General features: G+C 57.1%; 1 protein-coding gene across 2 annotated transcripts in view; it reads left to right on the forward strand.

Annotated features, from left to right (window-relative positions):
• The first annotated feature begins 1676 nt into the window (after positions 1 to 1676).
• The window catches only part of CHRDL2 (chordin like 2), a 28478-nt gene continuing 11486 nt past the window's right edge, over positions 1677 to 18668 (forward strand). The window contains exons 1-7 of one of the 2 annotated variants that reach the window (XM_062630423.1): positions 1677 to 1936; positions 9907 to 10019; positions 11134 to 11289; positions 11713 to 11853; positions 15496 to 15589; positions 17199 to 17254; positions 18375 to 18543. In XM_062630423.1, the coding sequence (XP_062486407.1) occupies positions 1855 to 1936; positions 9907 to 10019; positions 11134 to 11289; positions 11713 to 11853; positions 15496 to 15589; positions 17199 to 17254; positions 18375 to 18543 (811 nt within the window). In that variant the 5' untranslated portion in view covers positions 1677 to 1854. Of the gene's footprint in view, positions 1937 to 9906; positions 10020 to 11133; positions 11290 to 11710; positions 11854 to 15495; positions 15590 to 17198; positions 17255 to 18374; positions 18544 to 18668 lie in introns of both variants that reach the window. The other variant, XM_062630424.1, reaches the window with a different exon arrangement.

Here is an 18668-nt window from a genome sequence, read left to right on the forward strand (position 1 = left end):
AGGAGATCTTGGTCACCTGGTGCCAAAGGGATTGCAGTGATGATGGCTTCTCCACGGCCAGTGGTGGGAGGAAGCTGAAGATGAGGAGAAGAGAGAGACCCAGTGGTGTAGAGATTAAGCCGTTGGCAAAGGAGAAGCCTGCAAGGTCTGGAACCTCCATCCAAGCCTGTTTGATGCGGGAACATGGGCATGAAGGTGTTTAACACCGCGCTAAAGCCTGTATGCCTTCTGCTGATAGAATGTCTTGCTCTTTGTACCCCTGGAAGTGTGAGTTGTGAAGGTGGAGCAGGAGGAACGGGTGAAAACCACCCTAAAACTGGCTTTGGGGGTCTAAGGAAGCTGCAGGAACCCATCTCCATGATGAGCTGGTGACTCTGGCTTATCCTGGCCATGGGAAGCAGCGCTGTGCAGTGGGCACAGCAACTCAGGGAGGATCCAATGCTGCCCAGCATTGGAGAGTGGAGAGCTGAGCCCCATGGACAGGCAGAGCAGGGCTGGCAGCCAGAGCTGGAGCACTTCCAGCAGGATCTGGGGAGCAGCAGGAGCAGGAGCAACACGGAGGTGACTTCGTCAGGGGTGACTTTCCAGCTGATGGTGTTTCATGCCCATCAGCTCCATGCTGTGGGGATGAAGGATGGCCAAGGTGTGAGTGCTGCTCTTCACTCTGCTCGAGGAGGATTTGGGATCATGGCTTGGAGGTCCTGCAGGCAGGGACTTTGTTGGTCATCTAAGGTGGCTTTGTGCAGCTGGAGGGATGTAAAGCACTTGGTGGGGAGAGTGGATTCAACTGCTTTGTCCCACTGAAACCCCTGTGGGTACGGGACAGCTCGCTGCACCCCACTACCCTGGGAGGGCAGGATCCCAGCCATGGCAATGGGAAGGCAACTGGGCTTTACTGGGCAGGGAGTCAGGGCACTGGGGGACCTCAGCTGTGGAGCAGAGCCCTTCTGGAGGAGGCTAAAGCCCTGATTTCTGCTTTGCCCCCGTTGAAGCTGGGGATGCTCAGGGCTGTGCCAGACCAAGGGATGCGGTAAGTGCCTCTGCACGGGCATGGGGGTTTAAACCTCTCCCTTGGGGGGGGGATTCAAGCATCTCCGAGCCGGGTCCAGGTGATGTTTGAGAGGCAGAAAGGGCACAGCCGGGCCTTGGTTTGGGGGGGTGGTGGGGCTGATTTACCCCATTAGAGCCCCCTCCCTGCTCGCACCCCCCGGGACGGGTCCAGCCCCGCAGGTCCCCCCTCCCCGGCCGGGCCTCAGGGAGGACGGGGTTAAAGCTGCGGCTCCCGCACCGGCTCCGCGCCCGCCCTCCCCCCGCCTCCCGGCGGCGAGGAATTTCCTAAAACACCCAAAAAAAGTGGGAAAATAATAATAATAATAATAATAAAAAAAAACCCAAACCCAACACCCCCCCACCCCCCTCGGGCCCCCACCCCCATCTCCGCCTTTAATACCAACAAACAAACTCCTCGGCTCTCCCTAAAGGAGGCGCCTTTGACCGGAGCGAGGCGAGACCCGCCGGGCACCGGCATCGGCATCGCGGCACCCCCGGGACCCGGCACCTCGGCACCGGCATCTCTGTATCCCCTGGAACCGGCACCCCCCGGCACAGGCATCCCCGGCACCCCTGGGAACCGGCGTCTCTGCACCCCCGGCACCTCGGCACCGGCACCACCGGCACCAGGCACCCGACACCGCGACAGAGACCGCGGCACCGCCGGGTATCGACAGCAGGAGCGAAGCCTCCCGGCGCCGAGACCGAGCCATCACCGGGTACCGCACCGGGACCAGCACCGGGACATCGGGCAGAGGCACCCGCGGGCACCGGCACCGAAGCCGCCGGGCGCCGATCGCCGCGATGCTTCCCGGGGCAGGACCCCTCGCCTTCCTCCTCCGGTGCCTGCTGCTCCTCCTCGGCTCCGAGAGCCGCGCCCGGGCTCGTAAGTGTCCGTCCCCCCTCCGCCGCTCCCCTCCACGGGTCCCTCCGTGCCTCAGTTTCCCCATGGCCGGGGTCCCCGGCACTATGAGGGTGGGACTACGCTTTGCGGGCATGGCCCCGGATACGGGGGTGCAGGTGCTGGTCCTCCATGGCCGGGATGTGCCAGCAAGCCAGGTCCCCCATCCTGCAGCGGTGGGCACGCAGTGGTGTCCTCCACTACCTGCGCACACTGCTGGGTGCTGCTGAGGATGCTGGGGGCTGGAGGGGCTGGCAGGGATGTGCTGAAGGTCCGGGACCTTCCCGTGGGCTAGAAATGGTGCAGGGCAGGGTGTTGAGATGCAGCTCTTCCCCTGCACAGCTCCTGCTCAGCAAGGGCACATCTCCCCGCTGAGGGTGGACAGGCACATGGGCAATTTGGGGAAAGGATGCCCCCAGACCAAAGCTGGGGGCTTTTCCTCGTGTCCATCCCTTGTCCATCTCCATGTCCATCTCTTGCTCACCCCATGTTCTCACCTGCTTCTGCTCCCAGCTGGCAACTGGGATTTGGGATGGGAAAGGGATTTGTGCAGCGCTTCCTTGTTCAAGAAGCCTTGAAGGACTTGGCCAGGGCTGTTCAGGACTTGGGTAAGGCACTGGGACCTACTGGGCACCCCTACAACATCACAAAGCCACCTGAGCAAAGCAAAGCAGCACCCGCTGGGTCCCTCCGTGTATTCTCCTCTCTAATCCCAGCGGAGCCTGTCGGTGGCTGCATTAGGGTGATTGATGACCTGCCTGCTGCCAGCAGTGCTTTAGGCACTCGGCAAATAACCATCCTCCTGGAGCACTGACCCAGACTCTGAGCGCTGGATTTGCTTGTCCCGGCAGTGGAGCGTCCAGGGGGGAAAGGCAGGAGGATGGATGGGGCTGTGCAGAGCCCTTGGAGAGCAAAATCGGGGTGAGTTTGGCTACTTCCCCTTCCCTGGGCTCAGCCCGCAGCATCGTTCCTCGCACAAGGGATTTTGGGCTGACTCCGTGCCTCTGCCAGGGCTGTGTTACCCGTGGTACCCAGGTTAGGAGGAGGATGGAGACATCACCAGGAGGTTGAAGTAGGTGCTAGGTGAAGTCTTTGCTTTGCTGATGGAAGGAGAGTCCCTACATTGCACATAAACCGTGATGAATGGGGGCAGTGGGGGGTTGTCTGCTTCGGGAGGAAGTGTTGGGGTCCTTTTGCATCCCTTATGATGGTGATAAAGGGCTGGAGACTGCGGGACAGGGGCAGGGAAGTCCGGGATCACCTCTCTGCATCACTTTGGCAGTGCTGAGGGTACATCCCATGGTGCTGGGGGCTCCAGGAGCCCCATGCCTGAAGGTAGAGGGGTCTTGGTGATGAGACCCTCATCCTCCTCCATCCACCTCTACCCTTCATTGCCTCACATTTATCTCTGCGCTGAGCACTCGGGGAGGATGAAGACAAGAACAAATTAGCTCCGAGCAGCCTCATCAGCCAAGAGACCTCCAGTGTCGCGGCTAAAAATAGGTGAGGAGCAGAAACACTCGGGCTCGAAGGCAAGTCAGAAAGGAGGAATTTGCCCACAGAAACAGGCTATTTTAGGGGATTTACACTGTGAGCCGAGAGGCTGTCAGGGGCACAGGTTACTGGGCTGGATGCGCTGCGGGTGAGCAACGCGGCAGCAACAGCTGAGTGCAGGGATGGTTTGGCTGGAGGCATTTAAAGCCAGCATCTCTGGAGAGCACGGGGCAGGGGTGTTCTCCAGGAGCTGGGGGAGTTACTGCTTCATTTCATTTCATTTCTAATGTGGCTCCTGCAGAAAAAGGGAGCTCATGGGGTCTGTTCTATGAGTTTGGACCCGCTGTGATGGGGGAGTCGGTGGTCCAGGAGGGGAAGGAGTGGGATGAAAAGCAAACCCTACCTGTGGACAGGGTAAGGGAGAGGTGACGCCTGCACATCCTACTTTAGACACCCAAGAATCCCCTTGGGAAGGAGCAGGGGGAGCAGAACCCTGTCTGCTGCTCACAGAGGCCCTGAGGATGCTCTGGATGCAGGACTTGGTTCCTCCACCCTGGGGAGCTCAGGGATGCTTCATGAGGCTCAGGTGCAGGTTTCCAGGCTCCCACAGTGCCAAGAAGGAATTCCCAGCCCAGGACTGAGCGAGGCGAGGGTGTGGGAAGTGATCTGGATGTGAGCAGAGCCATTGGGATGCCACATGCCAAGGGCTGGGTGCGTTTTAAGCAGTCCCTTCTGAGCTGCGGTTGCACTTTAAGCCCTCCGTAAACACAGGGCTGTCACGGGAGTGCTGGGACTTTCTGTTCCAGACACTGCTTCTTACACCTTATTTCTGCTTTTAAAACCTACAAACTGCCTTGCATAAAATAAAGCATAAAATGTTCATGCTTTATTTATGTCTATTCATTTATATTTATTAAGTTTATAATGATCAAGCATAAGATGTTTGGGTGACCTGGTTTAGTGGGAGGTGTCCGTGCCCACGGCAGGGGGTTGGAACTGGATGATCTTGAGGTCCTTTCCAACCCAAACCATTCCATGGTTCTATAAACACAGCCCCTGTGCCTGGAGTGGGGCTGCCAGGCAGGTGTGGGACCCCCACAAAGGCTCCTGGGGCCATGAGCATGGCTCAGATGGGTCCAACTTGGTGGCGAGCTGTGAGGGGACTGCCTGGGATGCAGAGACATAGAAAGGTTTGGGATGCAGGGACCTTAAAGCTCCTCCAGTTCCAGCCCCTGCCATGGGCAGGGACCCCTTCCACTGGAGCAGCTTGCTCCAAGCCCCTGTGTCCAACCTGGCCTTGAACACTGCCAGGGATGGGGCAGCCACAGCTTCTCTGGGCACCCTGTGCCAGCGCCTCAGCACCCTCACAGGGAAGAGCTTCTGCCTCATCTCCAACCTGAACTTCCCCTGTTTCAGCTGAACCCGTTACCCCTTGTCCTGTCACTGCAGTCCCTGATGAAGAGTCCCTCTCCAGCATCCTTGTAGCCCCCTTCACACACACTGGAAGCTGCTCTGAGGTCTCCACACAGCTTCTCTTCTCCAGGCTCAACAGCCCCAATGTTCTCAGCCTGGCTCCATACAGGAGCTGCTCCAGCCCCTGCTCATCCTCGTGGCCTCCTCTGGACTCCCTCCAACAGCTCCATGTCCTTATGTTGAGGACCCCAGAACTGCACCCAGTGCTGCAAGTGGGGTCTCACCAGAGCAGAGCAGAGGGGCAGCATCACCTCCTTCAGAGACCCCCTGCACGTGGGATGAAACAGGGGCGAAGCAGGGTGACACTTGTGGGGCATTCCGGTAGCATCCTTGTTGGAGGCACTTTGGTGCCTGGAGTGAAAGTCCCTGCCAGGGAGACTGAGGCATGGGGCTGGTGGAGGCTTGCTGCTGCAGGTGAGCAAACTGGGAGAGGTTTGTGCCTTTATGTTCTCTGCTTTGGGGTCTTGCAGGTGCATTAGTCCCTCTCTAGACACAGGTCAAGGCTTTACCTGCAGTAGGGCCTCACTTCTGTGGACTCTTGTGTGTCCTGTAGCACGTCTTGGGGGCTTGGAGCAAGCTGCTCTAGTGGAAGGTGTCCCTGCCCGTGGCAGGGGTTGGAGCTGGAGGAGCTTTGAGGTCCCTTCAACCCAAACCGTTCGGTGCTTCTATGATTCTATGACCCCATGATTCTATGATTCTTGTATTTGAGAAGAAAGTGGTCAGATGGGATCTGTTCCTGGAGGCATTTACAGTGGGAAACACCCCCCTTTCCACCTCTACTCCTGCTTCCAGGTCCCTTAGGGCCACCTCCAAGCACAGAGCAATCAGCAAGCGCAGGTTGGGTCTCCACGGTGGCACGGACCACGCTGGCCCGTTGTCATCTCCTTACCTAGGGAAGGAAAACAAGGTGGTGGCTTCACCTGGCTCCTTTGGTCCTGCAGCTTTGCAAACCCGCTGCAGCTCCAGAGCCCTCTCTGGCAAAGCAGAAGTGAAACAAGGTGACTTTTGTGAGCCTGCCGCTGCTGAAGATGCAATAAATGAGGTGACTGAGGGGCACGGGAGTAATTGGCTGCCACAAATGGCTTTTGACTCCGAGCGGAGGGGCAAGATCTCCAAAGTTTGGCCTCGGAGAATGAAATTATTAAACCTGGCATGGGAAAAAATGATCTAAACTTTTAAACCTCCTCCATCCATCCATCCATCCATCCCTCCATCCCTCCATCCATCCCTCCATCCATCCATCCCTCCATCCATCCCTCCATCCATCCATCCCTCCATCCATCCCTCCATCCATCCATCCCTCCATCCATCCCTCCATCCATCCATCCCTCCATCCATCCCTCCATCCATCCATCCCTCCATCCATCCATCCCTCCATCCATCCATCCATCCATCCATCCATCCCTCCATCCATCCATCCATCCCTCCATCCATCCCTCCATCCATCCCTCCCTCCGTCCATCCATCCATCCATCCCTCCATCCCTCCATCCATCCCTCCATCCATCCATCCCTCCATCCACCCATCTGTCCATCATGCATCCATCCATCCATCCATCCATTCATCCATCCATCCATCCATCATGCACCCATCCCTCCATCCATCCCTCCCTCCCTCCCTCCATCCATCCATCAAACCATCCACCCCTGCATCCATTCATCCATCATCCATCCATCATGCATCCATCCATCCATCCCTCTCTCCATCCCTTCCTCCCTTCATCCATCCCTCCCTTCATCCATCCCTCCCTTCATCCATCCATCCATCCATCCATCCATCCATCCATCCATCCATCCATCCCTCCATCCACCCATCTGTCCATCATGCATCCATCCAGCTACCCTCCATCCATCCATCTATCCCTCCATCCATCCAACCATCCATCCATCTATCCCTCCATCCACCCCTCCATCCATCCCTCCCTCCCTCCATCCATCAAACCATCCACCCCTGCATCCATTTATCCATCATCCATCCATCCATCCCTCCATCCCTCCTCCATCCCTCCCTCCATCCCTTCATCCATCCATCCATCCATCCATCCATCCATCCATCCATCCATCCATCCATCCATCCATCCATCCATCCATCCCTCCCTCCCTCCCTCCCTCCCTCCCTCCATGCATCCCCAAACATGCTGCTGCCTCGGGCCCAAGCCCTGGCATCACACAACTGAGACGTGGACAAGTGTCTGCTGCTGCCCACGGTTGCCAGGCAGCTTTCATGTGACCATCAGGCCCTCTGCACACATGAATCAAGCTGCTCTCGAGGGCTGGACCCAAACCAGGGCTCCACTTGGGATTAAATGCTTGGAGGAAGCAGCCAACTGGCATGGGAGCCTGCAAGCCGAGCGGGGCCGCTGCGCACGGAGGCAACTTCATCTCTTCCCCCGCAGCGTAATCCATGAGGATGCTGCAAGCAGGGAAGAATGAAGTCGTTTTCTCACCCTTTGGCTATGAGAAACGATGCTTTCTTCTTCTTTTTTTGTGGAGTTTTGTGGAGTTTTATTCCTTTTTCGTCTGGGTTTCTGCAGTTCCCAGCCCCATTGTCCCCGTTCCTGTGTGGTTTGCTGTAAGCACATATCCTGCGTGGCTGGAAATATGGGTGTGCTGAGTTGTGAAGAGGCTTGGAGCAGGCTATGGGGACAATGTAAAGAGCTGACGGCCCTGCCTTGGCAGAGGGGATGGACTAGGTGATACCCAGAGCTCACTTCCAACCCTAGTGATTCTGTGTTTCTATGTAGGCAAAAGGAAGGAAAATGCTTCTGCCTGTGCCTCTGGTGGCAGCCACCCCAAAAGTAACTCAAATCTCCACCGCTGCAGATGCAACGTGGCCCCATAGTGCTGTGCTTGGGCTAGGTGGTGTGGGCAGTGGTGGCCACCTCCTCTGAAGGAATAACTTGGAGAATCAAGTGCTTGAAGCCATCAACTCAATGAGGAGCTCAGGGTTGCTGGCAGGCTCACAGGGATTGAGTTGGAATCATAGCAGCCTTCCAGTGTCTGAAGGGGGTCTATAGGGATGCTGGGGAGGGACTCTTCATTAGGGACTGCAGTGATAGGACAAGGGGTGATGGGCTCAAACTGAAACAGGGGAAGTTTAGATTGGATCTGAGGAAGAAGTTCTTTCCTGTGAGGGTGCTGAGGCACTGGAATGGGTTGCCCAGGGAGGTTGTGAATGCTCCATCCCTGGCAGTGTTCAAGGCCAGGTTGGACAGAGCCTTGGGTGCCATGGTTTAGTGTGAGGTGTCCCTGCCCATGGCAGGGGGTTGGAACTGGATGATCTTAAGGTCCTTTCCAACCCAAACCATTCTGTGATTCTGTGATTCTATAATTCTATGGAAGGGACCCATAAAGAGCATCATAGACCCATAAGGCTGCCCTTCCCAGTGGTCACAGGGTCTGGCCATGGTAGAGCATTGCTTGGGTCTATCCTGAGTTGGGCTGGTTCAGCTTGGAGAAGAGAAGGCTCCTGAAGGGGAGACCTGAGAGCAGCTCCAGTGCCTGAAGGGGCTGCAGGAAAGCTGGAGAGGGGCTTGGGACAAGGGCCTGTAGGGCTAAGAATGATCTTGGAGCAAGCTGCTCCAGTGGAAGGGGTCCCTGCCCGTGGCAGGGGTTGGAGCTGGAGGAGCTTTAAGGTCCCTTCCAACCCAAACCACTTTGGCATCCTATGGTCAGGAGCTGAAGGGGATGTGTCTGCCCACTGCAGCGTTTTGGTATGGGTTTTGCCTCGGTGGTTGGAGAAATGCTTTGAGCAGGTGGCACCTCCAGCTTTGGCAAGGGACAGCACTGGCCAGGCTCTCTGAATCACTGCTTTGTCCCTGCTGCCAGCGCAGAGCATGGGATGGCCATAAACTGAAACACAACAAGGTTCACCTCAACAGGAGGAACAGCTCCTTTACGTTGAGGGGTACCCGAGCCCTGGCAGGGGGGTCTCCATCTCTGGGGACATTCAAACCCCACCATGGACACGGTCCTATTTAAGCCTTGCCTTGGCAGGGGGTTGATCTCCAGACGTCCCTTCCAGCCCTGATGGTCCTGTCATGGTTTTAGCATCATTGGGGTGCTGAATGCCACTGGGCTCGTTTTGGGCACCTCTGAGGAGTCCTGCCAGCAGCACAGCAGGCTCAGCACCCACCAGCTTGCCTGTATTCACACGATGGGCTGCAGGAGCTGGGCCCCATGCCTTCAAAACCAGCCCTTTCCCCTCTCCCCACATCCCCAGGGCACCACAAGCTTTTAAAAGACCCATAAATGCTTCAGGGAGCGTAAATATCTCCACTACCTTGAGCAACGTCATCGCCCAAACTACCTCAAATCCCCCTGATGACATAACCCTTAAATCACCTCCAGCTTTTAGTGGGGCTTTGGGCACCGAAAGCACCAATAACACACATTCATGGAAGAACTTAAGCCCTGGAATGTTCCCCCTGGCTGCTCGGGGCTTGGGGAGACATCACAAGAGAGCAGGAGCTGGGCTGTGGTGGGAGTTATGGGGTCTGGGTTCCTGCACGTTCAGTTGGGGTCAGAGCTCGGGCCTGCAGGACCGGTGATGCTTTTTGATGTGAGCGTTAGGGATGGCGGAGTTGGGGTTCCTGTGGGGAGTATGGGCATGATTTGGGCATGGTTTTGTCCCACAGGTCCTGCTGTGGGCTGGCTTCATCCTGCCAAAGAGTTATAGAATGATAGAATAGTTTGGGTTGGAAGTGACCCCAAAGCTCATCCAGTCCAACCCCCTGCAATGAGCAGGGACATCTTCATCTCGATCAGGTTGCCCAGAACCACATCCAGCCTGGCCTCACGTATCTCCAGGGATGAGGCATCCATCACCTCTCTGGGCAACCTGTGCCAGTGTTTTACCACCCTCATTGTAAGGGATTATCACTCTGGTCCCTGGTGAAGAGTCCCCCTCAGCATCCTTGTAGCCCCCTTCAGACCCTGCCCCAGCTCTTCCCATCCCATTCTCTCACAGAGCTTCTGGTTGTCTTTCAGGGCCGGACGTGTTCTGTGACTTCAATGGCAAGAAGTACAGCCCGGGGGAGAGCTGGCACCCCTACCTGGAGCCGCAGGGGCTGATGTACTGCATCCGCTGCAGCTGCTCCGAGGCAGGTCCCGCCGAGGTGCCCCGCGCCGTGGGGGGGATGCTGCTGCAATGGCCATTGGCTTGGCAGCTTTAAAGCAGATGAGGTTTAAAGCGGGTCTAGTTTGACCAGAAAAGCCCTTTCCAGTCCCATATGGACATCGGATTCATCTCTTTCCTTTTGAAAATACCCCCTGTCGCCATAGGGTGGTGGGGTCACCTTATGAGGGAGCTATCTCAGTAGCGTTGGTGAGCTGCAGGCTCAGGGCTGCAGTGGGACCATGGGTGGTGTTTGATGATGAGACCATGGGCTGGTTGGGGTTAACCTGGGGATGGAGACCTCCATGGCTGGGTTGACCTGGGGATGGAGATCTCCTTGGCTGAGTTGACCTGAGGATGGAGACCTCCATGGCTGGGTTGACCTGGGGATGGAGACCTCCATGGCTGGGTTGACCTGGGGATGGAGACCTCCATGGCTGGGTTGACCTGAGGATGGAGACCTCCATGGCTGGGTTGACCTGGGGATGGAGATCTCCTTGGCTGGGTTACCTGGGGATGGAGATTTCCTTGGCTGGGTTGACCTGGGGATGGAGACCTCCATGGCTGGGTTGACCTGGGGATGGAGACCTCCATGGCTGGGTTGACCTGGGGATGGAGACCTCCATGGCTGGGTTGAACTGGGGATGGAGACCTCCATGGCTGGGTTGACCTGGGGATGGAGACCTCCATGGCTGGGTTGACCTGGGGATGGAGACCTCCATGGCTGGGTTGACCTGGGGATGGAGATCTCCTTGGCTGGGTTGACCTGGGGATGGAGACCTCCTTGGCTGGGTTGACCTGGGGATGGAGACCTCCTTGGCTGGGTTGACCTGGGGATGGAGACCTCCATGGCTGGGTTGACCTGGGGATGGAGACCTCCATGGCTGGGTTGACCTGGGGATGGAGACCTCCTTGGCTGGGTTGACCTGGGGATGGAGACCTCCTTGGCTGGGTTGACCTGGGGATGGAGACCTCCTTGGCTGGGTGAGCTACACCAGCACAATCAGTTGTGATAATGTGCCCACCATCCAACATCTCCCTCCTCTGGCAGGGGTGAACGTGGAGCTGAATGAACCTTCTCTGACTCTGTCTCTCCCCAGAATGCCAACATCAGGTGCTACCGGATCCAGTGCCCGGCTCTGCAATGTGCCAGCTCCGTCACGGACCCCCAGCAGTGCTGCCCGCGGTGCCTTGGTAGGTGGACATCCCATGGGGAGAGGGTGACAAGGTGGCCATGGTCCTGCAATCGCCGGGCAGCCTGTACCTGCACTTCTGCCTTATCTCCAGCCGAAATCCCCCCTGTTTCAGTCTGAACCCATCACCCCTTGTCCTATCACTCCAGTCCCTGATGAAGAGTCCCTCCCCAGCATCCTTGCAGCCCCCTTCACACACTGGAAGCTGCTCTGAGGTCTCCACGCAGCTTCTCTTCTCCAGGCTCAACAGCCCCAGTGCTCTCAGCCTGTCAAACCCTTCCAGGTTTCACCTCTGTGCTGAGCTCAGCAGGCTCAGGGCAGCCCCGTTCTCCAGAAGCTTTATGACCATGCGATGCCCTGGCCACTTCTTCCTGGGGTGTCAACAGCTCCTCACCCTTTTGGCTTGGGTTGGTGGGGAAGCCGCTGAGCATCCGTGCGACGCCGGTGCCTGGCTCTCATCCTGTTGCTTCCTCATCTTTTGCAGAGCCACATTCCCCTTCTGGCCTGCGGGCACCCCTCAGGTCCTGCCAGTACAACGGGACAAGCTACCAGCAAGGGGAGATGTTCACCACCAGCGAGCTCTTCCCCAGCCGCCAGCCGAACCAGTGTGTGCAGTGCAGCTGCTCCGTAAGCGACCAGCGAGCCCAGGGGAGGCAGGGGAGGGGGCTCGGGCTCTGCTCCTGCACCCCAACAGCGTCCCACCAGGGCACAGACCTCATTGAGGACCACTGGGGGCACCCATGGTGGGATGGTTTGTCATCAGGATGGGGCTGTCAGTGCAGGAGGTTGAGCTTCCTCTCAAAGGGAGCTGGGCTCTCCCTGCCCGGTGACTAAGGACCACTACAGAGATGGGTGCTTCCCTCTCTTTGATCCCAAGCAGGGTCCATTAGGCCCTGAGGTTGGAGCACAAAGCACTCTCCTGCATCTCCTTCCCAAAGGGAACAGCATGAACAAGCTGCTCCAACAGTGGGTTATGCACTGGAGATCCCACAGGCCAGTTCTGGGGGTCCTTGGGGTGGGCAGGGGACAGCCCTATCCCCACTGAGCACAATGGGGTTCTTTGCCTGCTGTGAGGACCAGGGCTCTGGGGCTCTCCATGCAGCATCCAGCTATCCCACCTGTCCCACTGAGGCATCCTATGGCAGATGGACAGCAGAGAGGACACCCAGGAGCCTTTCCACGTGTGTTCTAGCTGCAGAACAGATGGAGTTTGTAGCTGGGAGAGCTCAGCATGCTTGGCAAGCAACAGCAACAGGAGGTACCAGCTCTTGGGCTTCGGAAGCTCCTGGGATGTGGAGCTGGTGAGATCGAGTGAGCTCCAGAAAGGATTTGGTGGCTCCAAACCACTGCTGGGTGCCTGGATCTCATGGTGGCACCAAACCACTGCTGGGTGCCTGGATCTCATGGTGGCACCAAACCACTGCTGGGTGCCTGGATCTCATGGTGGCACCAGCAGCCAGCTCCTGCCCTGCCTGGATGGAGCTCACCACCCCTTGATCTTCATTTTGTTTGCTTGGATTTGAGGGGAGGCTGAAGCCAGAGCTGAGATGAGCTTGAGCACCAGGAGCTCCCCTGGACCCCCCTGCAGCATCTTCATCCCCAGTCTCTGGGCCATTGATGTGCAGAGCCATGCCCTGGAGAAGGGCTATGCATGTGCTTTCCAGGCTGCCCACACAAAGCATCTACAGGAAGCATCTGCCTTTTACACCCACCTGCAATGACTCTGCACGTCCTCGATGGTCCTGCTTGCCCTGCCTGAGGGCTCTGATAGTGGTTCAGGATGCTGAGTGCTCCTCAGCACACAGGGAGTGCCCATTGCCAGCAGTGGAGGGATGCTCCTTCTCCATGAGCCTCCAGCAACGCCGTGAGACCGGACCTGGCTGCGCTCTGCCCAGAGCTCTTCCAGAGGCTGGGATCCTGTGAAAGCCCATCACCACCAGGTCCTGACAGGGCTGCCTTGGGAGCTGGCAGCAGCTCTGAGGAAGGTGTGTGGAGCGTGGAGCCCTGCCTGCCAGGAGCTGAGTGTCAGCAGATGAATGGAGCAGCTCCTCCTCCTGGAGAGGGAGCGAGGAAGGGGGACTGGAGGTGCCGATGCTGGGCTGGGATGCTGGGAGGAACTGCTCATGCTGGCTGCAAGCCTCTGCCGTAACAGAGGGCTGCAGACATGGCTTTCACCACCCATCATACAGAGCCTTTGCATGGGAGCAGGCTCCACGGGTCTGCGCTTTGCTTCCAGCAAGTAATTGGCCTAAGCTTGGCCAGGAAAGAAAGAAGAGTGAGAAAGCCCAAATCGCCTCCTCCTCTCATGCCAAGAGCACGCACGCTGTGGTTGCCATCAGCTTGATAGCGAAGTACATGTAAAGCTGGTCTGAGCCCTTGGTGATTGTGCACACCTTGGAGCGGGGTGGCGAAAGGAATAGCTGAGGTGTAGGAATCACACAGCTTCTGAGGCTGCATCCCCTCATAGGGACCCCAGCTGGGTGCCAGCCCATCACCTAGGGACAAACACCAGGAGGGAGCACTTGAATCCAACTCTGTGTGCAGGCCTGGAGCTGCTTTCGCATCCCATCGCATCCCATCCCATCCCATCGCATCCCATCGCATCCATCCCATCGCATCCATCCCATCCCATCCCATCCATCCCATCCCATCCCATCCATCCCATCCCATCCCATCCCATCCCATCCCATCCCATCCCATCGCATCCATCCCATCCCATCGCATCCATCCCATCCCATCACATTCCATCCCATCCCATCGCATCCATCCCATCCCATCGCATCGCATCCATCCCATCCCATCCCATCGCATCCCATCGCATCCATCCCATCCCATCCATCCCATCCCATCCCATCGCATCCCATTCCATCGCATCCCATCGCATCCATCCCATCCCATCACATCCATCCCATCCCATCCCATCCCATCCACCGCTGTCCCCAGGAGCTCCGTGTCCTTGTCAGAGGCCCTGGCCCTCCCTCAGGCTCTGTTTATCCAGCAGGATAATGCCTTGGATACGAAGAGGAAAATCCAGGGATGGAGTGTTGCAGGGGCTGTGTCCGATGCGCTCAGCTGCTGGAACAGCTGCAGGAACAGCTGGTCTAAACCTCCCTGAGACCTCCCAGAGACCAGATCCGCTGGGAGAAATCCTGCTTTTTATCACACTTGCTCTTTGCCGCCGGGAGCAGGTCTTTGCCATGAGCCTCTGCTCAGGAGGAGAAGGAAGGAAGAGGCTGCGTGGCCAAACCCTGCTCCCTGCAGGTCTGCATCCCATGGAGGGCCCTGAAGCAGAAGCCTGGTTTGGGTTGCTCCATCCTCCACCACATCCTCTCATTGACCAAACCTTCTTCCTCCTCTTCACATCCCTTTCACAGCGGTTTGGCTTCCTGGTGGGAGAAGAAGCTGCTGTGGCTTGGTTTGCTATGGGTATCATTGGTTAACCTCTTGGCTTTGGTTGGCTGAGAGCTTGTGGACACCTGGTTCATGGAGGAGAGGCCCTTGCTGTTGAGGTCCGGGTGCTGCTGTGCTGCTGAACATCCTTTTTTACCCTCCTGCAAAGCAGCCAAACCTCATCCCTGCTGCAAACAAGTGCAAGTCCACTGACTGAGGAGGGATTGGGATGCAACAAGGTCAAGATCGGCCTTGACCTGTGGTCTTCAGCTTGAATCACTACAGGAATGATGTTTCCTGAGCTAACCAGCACGCCAGTGGAAGGTTACATCTGCACCTCCATCCATAGCTCTTGACCCAGTGTCTTTGTGAGCTTGGCTCTGATGCTACTGGATAACCCAAGAGGGAGGGCAGAGCAGAGCTGTGGAGCTGGGTCTGGCTTCAGCATCATCACTCTTCCCCTTTCCACTTGCCTCTTCCAGGTCCTTGTCCTGGGAGATGCCAGAGGAAAGGCTCTTTGAGCTGGTGGCTGTTGTGCAGCCTTTCCAAGCGTGTGGTGGCCATTTCAATGTGGCAGCACTGATGATGCTTGAGAGGAAGGCGCTGCCTCCTTCTCCTTGGGGAATACCCCCCCCCCATTCTTGCTCTTGGCCATGAGCATGCCAGGAGAGGACACCACAGACCATGTTCCACCCCACAGGACGGAGCTTGCATGCACAGATCTTCATCCTTCATCAGCTGATAGACTGGTGGTAGTTGAGGATGGATTCCTGGCTGGCTTTTGCTTTAGGATCGATCGGACACCCCGCACACAGGACATAGAGCCCTGTCCATCTCTTCATGATGCTGATGATGCTTTTGTTGCTCCTGCTCTCCTAGGAAGGCCAGATCTACTGTGGCTTGGTGACCTGCCCGGAGCTCCTGTGTTCCTCTCCCCTCACCGTGCCGGATTCCTGCTGCCAGGTCTGCAAAGGTAATGAAGGGCCCAGGAGCTGCTCTTATGTGAGGGTGGGGAGACCCCAGAGGGTTTCCACCGGCTGGCAGGAGCCCCCTGAAGCCACTGTGGCAGGATTTGGGAAGCCTGTGCTGTAAATCAGAGCTGTTCCTCTGTCTTGGCTGCATCATAAAACTAAAGATGAGGGCTTCCCCTCCGCATCTACTCGCGTACACTGCGGAGTGAGGAGGGCATCAGGCTCCCCGTCTCCAGGTGAGACAGACTCAGGAGGGAAAGAGCAGGTTCCCCCCTTGCTGACAACGAGCTCACAGCACAAAAGGACTCTTTGCCACGAAGCTGGAAGGCCGTGGTGGTCTCCTGGCCCCGGACGTAGAATGAGCTCCTTCCAAACCCTCCTCCTGTGCAGTTTGTGCTCCTCCCGCTTGGGTTTTGGTGCAGCTGGGACCTGTCCTTGACTTGGTGGGAAATGTCTTCGGATTTCTTTTGTTTTGAATCAGAGACCTCAGAGCAGCTCCCAGTGTGTGAAGGGGGCTGCAAGGATGCTGGGGAGGGACTCTTCATTAGGGACTGCAGTGATAGGACAAGGGGTGATGGGTTCAGACTGAAACAGGGGAAGTTCAGGTTGGAGATGAGGCAGAAGCTCTTCCCTGTGAGGGTGCTGAGGCGCTGGCACAGGGTGCCCAGAGAAGCTGTGGCTGCCCCATCCCTGGCAGTGTTCAAGGCCAGGTTGGACACAGGGGCTTGGAGCAAGCTGCTCTATGGAAGGGGTCCCTGCCCGTGGCAGGGGTTGGAGCTGGATGGGCTTTAAGGTCCCTTCCACCCCAAACCATTCCATGATTCACAGTTTTTCTTTCACTTCTCCCTTCCCTCCTGCCACCATAAGCACCTCCTTCATTTGCTCTCCAAAGCTACAAGCTGTTAAAGATGATGCAGAGAGAGGTCCAAGTTTTGGGGCAGATTTTGGCTGTTATCAGTTTGGTTTGATGATTTTGAGTATTTGGGGGGGAGTGGGGTGGGTTTTATGTTTGGTTTTATTCTCTTCATTTGGGGATACATCCAAAGCTGTGCAGCAGGCCTTGGTTATATGTTAATATAAACGTTAAGTATCCCAGATAAGGAATAAGTTGGAGCTTAAACCCTTGAGAGGGTTTCTGTTCCTGATAAGGACAGCTCTGCTTTCAGGAGGGGAGAGACCCTCTACATAAGTACTGAAAGCCAAAGGCTTTGAATTCCAGCCCCACTGGACCCTGCTTCCTCCTGTGAGCAGGGGAAAGCTGTGCATCACCCCTGCGCTTCCCTCCTCTGTGCCCTGACATTGAGTCAGGTTTAAGGTCCCTTCCAGCCCAAGCCAGTCTGGGATTCTCTGATTCCATCTCCATCACCTCACACGTTAACTCTGGGGTGTTTTCACGCCACCTCCCTTCAGCAGCCACAAGGCCACGTCCTTCTTGGAGCTGAGCTGTTGTTAACAGCGGGGAGAAAAGCGTGTTTGGGGTATGGCACCCGTCTGATGGGAATTAAAGCTCCCCTGCACTCACAGCACCGTGAAGGGAGCTGCTTGCAGTCAAGGAGAGCAGATCCTCACCCGGCCCCGCAGCGTCTCACAGGACCCTGTTTTCCCTTGCAGATGGCTCACAGGAGAAGTCCACGGAAGAGGAGCCCCTGCAGTTAAACAGAGGTGTTGTACGTGACGTTTGACTCTTAAACCTCAGCCCAGCCCCATTGCACAGCTCAAAGGAAGCCGTTTGTCCCTGAGCCCTAGGTAGAATCAGAAGCCCCTGGTTTACAGATGAATCCTGTGTGGGAATGGGCTCTGAGGGCTCTCAGCACAGGCTGAGACCTCAGACCACCAAGGAAAGACTCTTGTCCTGTTCCTCTGAAGCACCTCCAGTGTCTTTGGAAGGGCAAAAGACTTGGAACTGGAAACCTTGGGCACTTCCCGTTGTTGGGAAGTTGAGGTTAAAGCAGCTGAGGAACATGGACAGAGGTAACCCACAGCCAGACGTGACCCTTACCCACAGTCAGATGGCCCAAAGCTCTCTTTGGGTGCTTTTTGCATCAGGAGACGGTGTCTCCTCTCCAGCCTGCCCTCAGGGGTCTCCAGTCTCCAGTCACAGAGCAGCCAGTGCCTGTTTGTAGCAGCAGCTCCAGCAAGGAAGAAGTGACTCCTTGGCTCCAGGGGTTGATTCCTGGTGACGTTTCAGAGCTGGGCAGCCCATGGCAGTCCTGTGGGATTAAGTCACAGCTCCTGACCCTGCCCTTTTCCATGCTGCGGGGGGCAACGCCAGCATCCCACCTCCATCACCTCCAAACCCTCCAAACCAGGCACAAGGGAACCCGTTGTGCCGCGTGTCGCGTCCCAGCAGCTTGCTCTTGGGAGCCTGGGATGCTCCTTGGGATGCCAGTCCTGCTGGCTCCACACCAAGCCTCCTGGTGCTGCCGGGTGGGAGGGCAGGATGCGGCCCATCCTTACCTCTCTGATCCTGTTTGGATAGCATGGATCCCAGTCCTCAGCTTCCCAGCAAGCATCTAGGCAAGACCTAGCCTATGTTAGTGATGTAGGACCTCACTTGCTTCTCTGAGGGCACTGGGTTGCTGCCCCAATGAGGCTGACCCACATGCAACATAGGGAGGACACCAATGTGGGGCACAGGCACTGTTACAGCGACCTGGATCATTGCTCATCCCTGTCTCTGGGCCTTCCTTTCCCAACGGAAGGTGTGTAGGACACTGCATGGCTTTGGAGTGAGAACAACCCAACTGCCCGGGTCTGAGTCCCCTTCTTTCCTCTCTCTGGTCACAGAGGCACTCACAAGACCAGTGCCTGGGGGAGGCCATGGGCAGGAAGCCTCCCGGAGCCACTGTGGCCGCTGCCCTCAGCTCTTCCCTGGAGTTCGTGCCCAGGAGCTTCAAACCCAAGGGAGGAGGTGGCACCACCGTGAAGATCGTCTTGAAAGAGAAGCACAAGAAAGGTGAGGGGTGGAGGGGGTGGGCTGCGTGTGCGTGGAGGAAGGGGGCTTCTCCAGGACATGGAATGCTCCAAGGAATCTGGCTCAGGAGCAGGTTTCCACCACCAAGTCCTTCCTATTTCTCCACA

Source organism: Pezoporus occidentalis, unplaced genomic scaffold, assembly GCF_034315485.1.
Source record: "Pezoporus occidentalis ecotype Australia unplaced genomic scaffold, CSIRO_AGI_Poc_V1 ctg350, whole genome shotgun sequence".
NCBI classification, from domain to species: Eukaryota; Metazoa; Chordata; class Aves; order Psittaciformes; family Psittacidae; genus Pezoporus; species Pezoporus occidentalis.